Here is a 4,622-nt window from a genome sequence, read left to right on the forward strand (position 1 = left end):
ACAACATTAGAGGCAGTTCAAAACCGCCTCTAATGTTGTAATAAAAATTTAATAAAATATTCATTCCAAAATAAAATCTGCAATTATATTTTAAAAAAAGAGCTACTATTAACACCCCACATTTCACTTATCACATGTTTATAAAACGATGCCAAAACCTGTAAATGTGTTGTGTGGAGGTCTCCACCACATAAACTACAATTTACCTAACATGCACTTGCGAAATTAAAAAATAAAGTACGCATTTACGAATATTTTCACTATAAAAAAAGAGGCAACTCTATGAATTATAAACAAAATAAGTAACTCAAACATTGATCGATAGTATTTTAAAACCTAATAATTTGTACATGAATATCATCTCTTCTAGTCCATATTTTCTACCTTAGCTGCATTTCAAGTTGTTAAGTGGATTGTTCATGCATTAAAGAGTACTCAATGAAAATTCATTAATACACTACCTATAGTTATAAAAAAAAAAAAATTGGTAATGGTAATTTAATTTTTTTTAAGGAAAAAAAAAAAAAATTGCAGGTCACCTTGTAGATTTGCACTTTGAAGATTAGCTCCAGTTAAATTCGCTCCACGAAGATTTGCACCAGTAAATTCACACCTTCCCTAGGCAAGAAACAAACATTAACGAAGAACAAAATCCATAATGGGTATAATCTTACAAGTTACAACACATAACAAACAATGGTACCACAAAGAAATTTACCACCTGAATAATTACTTTCTAAAACAAGTAGTCTTCAACCTCCAATAAATTATTTTTAACTTCATCTTCAATCCTTCATTTTTCAACCTTCTCATACCCTCTTGTAGAAAACCTACCCAAAACCCATCATCTTCTACTTACCCTAAAATTATGTCTTATTGTTGAGGTTGAGGTTTGAAGTAGCTAGAATCTCATGTATGAAGACGAGCGAGCAAGAGATTGAAATGACTTGTTTTGGGAAGAAAAATCAAGGAAATAAAATTTTCACCTCTAGAATGTCAACCTTTTGGAGGAAACATGGTGGAGTTTAGCTACAAGTTGAAGATGAGGCCATTTAAGTTATTTTTTATGTCTCTCTAAAAAAGACCAAGGTATAGGGATTATATGTCATCAGTTTGAAAACACAATGGTATCTCAAATATTCACTAAAATGTGGAGAGGTATATCTAAAACACCCACAAATTTCACATTTTTACTGTCTATGTAATCTTGTCAATAATGCTCAAACCCCCAAAAAGTAGAATGCATCAAGAGAATAACAAAGTGTAGCAAAAACTTATAATAAGGCAGCCAAAATCAAGGTTCAGTTTGAAAACGCTCCAAATTGGCTGCCTCTACAAGGACAAATAGCTGTCTGATAGATTGTTTTTCAATTAGGTATTGAATGGTGGGTCAAGGTCCATATGGGTGCCATCTATGTGGCGATGTCACTATAGTCCATGGTTACAATCAATAAGAATTGGATCGTGGATGATCATCTTTTGTGATACTCAATTCCATGGCCAACTTATGACTCGAATCTATCTAACCCAAGTCCACCTGAAACAAATAATAAGATTGAACTAAAAGTGCAGAGAAGAACACGAAACATTGATAAATGGGGTAATTACCGACGCCAAGATGGAGAAAACGGTACAACAAACCATTGAAGAAGCTAGAGGACCTCCTGTATGATATTTTCTGTAAGAGACTTGGGAAGCCCCATAACACTATCCGTTGCCCCTATCTACATAGCAACATAAATCGGTTCATGAGCAAAAAAATACATGGGGAATGTGGAGTAACATGAAATTAAATCATCACTCTTTTATGAAAATTCTGTCAGCCATTTCTTGTATGGGCCATAACCCCAAAACGATATCTATCATGAGAAGAACCCATGCCTCAGATGTTAGGATCATCAGATTCAGAATTTTTGGGGTGATTGCCCAAGGGCCCCACCAATAGAATGGTCTAGATTGATCAATCAGTGGGCCATGCAAATCCATGATCCTTGACACCACCATGTTTTTTCTAATAAATATGCATTTGAAAATCATTAGTTACATAATCACATTGAGAAGAGTTAGAACTAACAACTACTTCAACAAAAGGTAATGTTGATGGATGTTCAAGTATTAGGCCCCCAGCAACATTGAGTACAAGTCCCTCATCGATCTGAATAAATTAAAACAAAATCATCAAACCAGTATGCTCATAAATGAAGCAATAACAACCAAGTGAGAAAACATTGTTATTAATATTTCTTCCAGCTTTTACAAGGCTATCAATGATCTCATCTGGTATGTCATGGAAATAAACCTGCACAACATCACAACAAAAAATATCACTCTCTCAAAATTTACTTGTAAAGTCTCATTAAGGAATTTATAAACTTCCCCAATATAAATGAATAATGACAGGCTTCACAAGAAAATATTTCAAATACTAAACTTCAAAGAATCAAAGCTTTAGACACTAACATTACCACTTGATGCGAAATTAAAATAACTGACTTAATCTATTCAGTGAGAGGAAGCCCGGGGCATTCCTGAAATGGCGAGGTTAGTACTAACTATCCCACGAAGATCTTCTGCACCAAATATTGACCTCATTCAAGTATATGATTCATAGTTTATTTTTTAGATATTCTATTGTCACGCTAAATTTTGCTAACATCTCCCCCATTCATGTGTAAATCACCAAAGAATTAGCACACATCTTGGGGTGGTGTAAGCAAAAGTTGGTGTAGCAATAGAAATTATCTTATTTTTTCCTCAAGGAGTTCAAAATATTTCTTTGAGTGTGCTCAAGACTGAGCTAATGGATTGAGTTCTGAACTGAGTGTCCCTAAAAGGGATCTGTTGAACTGTGGGCACCACATGGGTGCAATGTCTAGTAGTATTGATGAGAATTTCTCTTCGCAAGATGCACCAGGCCCTAGTTTCATGATGCGATGATGTTTGACCAAAAATATCATGCATTTCCTCTTATCTAATAATTCCAACTTGCATATTTTGTTCTTGTATCACAAGGTTGTAGTTAAAAAAATTTGATCTACCTTAGCTGCTACTACAACATACAGTGAAAACATAGATATTTCTCTCGAAGATTTGTTGACAACGCTAAAAAGAAACAAATTTTTGTCTCTATTTGGACAAGGGTGCACTTTAGAGAAGAGATCACAATATGAGAAAATAGTACCTCAACTTTATCATATCCAACTCTTCTGGTTCCAGTCTTAAGGTTGGTAACAAGCACAGATCCCACTGTTGCTGCATGCCTACCAGAATAGCCTACAAAACACGTGGGTGTGTGTCCATCAGATCAGACCAAGCTAAGCTTTCTAATAAAAGAGGGAAGGAACCATCGATCAAACCTTTGATGAACTGGCGTGTTTCTTCCGCATTAGATGGCTTTTCTCTTATTATCCCCTCAATATACCACCACCTACAAGTCAATTGAGTTCACAAGTAACATACATCCCAAAAAGTTTCATCCCCACACCTCTCTCCAACATATATATATATATATAGGGTGGGGTTCCGTAGACACATAAAGCTACTCATAAAGCTACAACATTTTTGTCTTATATGGTTAAAAAGGTTCGGAATGGGCTGATTTTTTGTGAGGATGATCTCTATGGTGAGGGAATTATCCTTGCAAAAAATCATTTCATTCCAAAACTTATAACCCCATAAAAAATGGTTTACAAACATTGGACGGTCTAAACTTTTTCAACTCATAAACATGGGGCTAGAAGTTTTATCATTGGCTGATTTTTGGCGAGGATGATCTCTTCACCATAGAGATCATCCTAACAAAAAATCAGCCCATTCCAAACATTTTTGCCCATATAAGACAAAACGCGTTGTAGCTTTATGAGTAGCTTTATGTGTATACGGATCCTAATCCACACATATATATAAAACCATGGTGGTGGCGGGGTGTGGGGGAGTTAAAGTTAATGCTCTCAAGGAATACAAAAAAAAAAGTGGTGGTGTCTTGTGTGTGTGTGTGTGTGTGTGTGTGTGTGTTGGGGGGGGGGGGTGATGTTCTCAAGGATGTTTACAAAACAATGTGTTCCATTACAGTAAGCTATCTATGATCAAGGATACCAAGGATGTAAGTGTCAGTTATAGATACGTAGCCAAACAACCAACATGGTGACATGAGAAGTCCTTAAAAGTTTTATGATAAGAGGAATATTTGTGTCAAAATTGGGAGATGAGAAGACTCCTTCTAACCTTTAGTTGTACACATCTCATGCATGGAGAGAGGAGAAGAGGAAACAAAGAACTTACCGCCAAAATGGAGACCATGAAGGTGCCAAATTGAAAATGCCTCGATTCTTCACTACATTTTGGAAGAAGGAGCCTCGATTTAGGTTTTGTTTGGCCGATTCACAAACTCGCCATCGATTTTTGCCATTAAAATCATGATTTTAATCGATTTAGGGTTTCGTTTCTTCTTTCTTCAAAGGCGTTTCCAACGGAAATGCCTCCCATTCATCAGATGCTCGTCGTTCTTCACAGGCGTTTCCAACGAAACTACCCCTAATCGCCGTTCTTCACAGGTGGTTTTCGTAACATCGCCTCCAATGGATCTGTATTTTGGGACTGTTTCATAGAACCGCCATGAATAA

The 4,622-nt window shown here is 36.0% G+C and overlaps 1 protein-coding gene across 1 annotated transcript; it reads right to left on the reverse strand.

Moving 5' to 3' along the window:
• Nucleotides 1–1,430: 1,430 nt before the first annotated feature.
• LOC147400291 (uncharacterized) lies at nucleotides 1,431–4,395 on the reverse strand. The gene is made up of 6 exons (XM_086444554.1): nucleotides 4,385–4,395; nucleotides 3,357–3,427; nucleotides 3,182–3,273; nucleotides 2,258–2,299; nucleotides 2,075–2,155; nucleotides 1,431–1,724 (listed from the first exon to the last, which is right to left on the reverse strand). The coding sequence occupies exons 1-6, from the start codon at nucleotides 4,393–4,395 to the stop codon at nucleotides 1,653–1,655; spliced, it is 369 nt and encodes a 122-aa protein (XP_086300680.1). The 3' UTR covers nucleotides 1,431–1,652.
• Nucleotides 4,396–4,622: the final 227 nt, after the last annotated feature.

The sequence above is a fragment of the Akebia trifoliata genome, chromosome 6, assembly GCF_017979445.1.
Source record: "Akebia trifoliata isolate Shusen 1 chromosome 6, ASM1797944v1, whole genome shotgun sequence".
In the NCBI taxonomy this organism is placed as follows: Eukaryota; Viridiplantae; Streptophyta; class Magnoliopsida; order Ranunculales; family Lardizabalaceae; genus Akebia; species Akebia trifoliata.

Bases quoted from the DNA above. Each gene is read 5' to 3' on its own strand.
- LOC147400291 (XM_086444554.1), bottom strand. The intron at 2,300-3,181 runs GTACTATTTTCT...GATGTTGTGCAG, and splicing joins TTGGATATGATAAAGTTGAG to GTTTATTTCCATGACATACC. The intron at 2,156-2,257 runs GTAAAAGCTGGA...TAATTTATTCAG, and splicing joins ATGAGATCATTGATAGCCTT to ATCGATGAGGGACTTGTACT.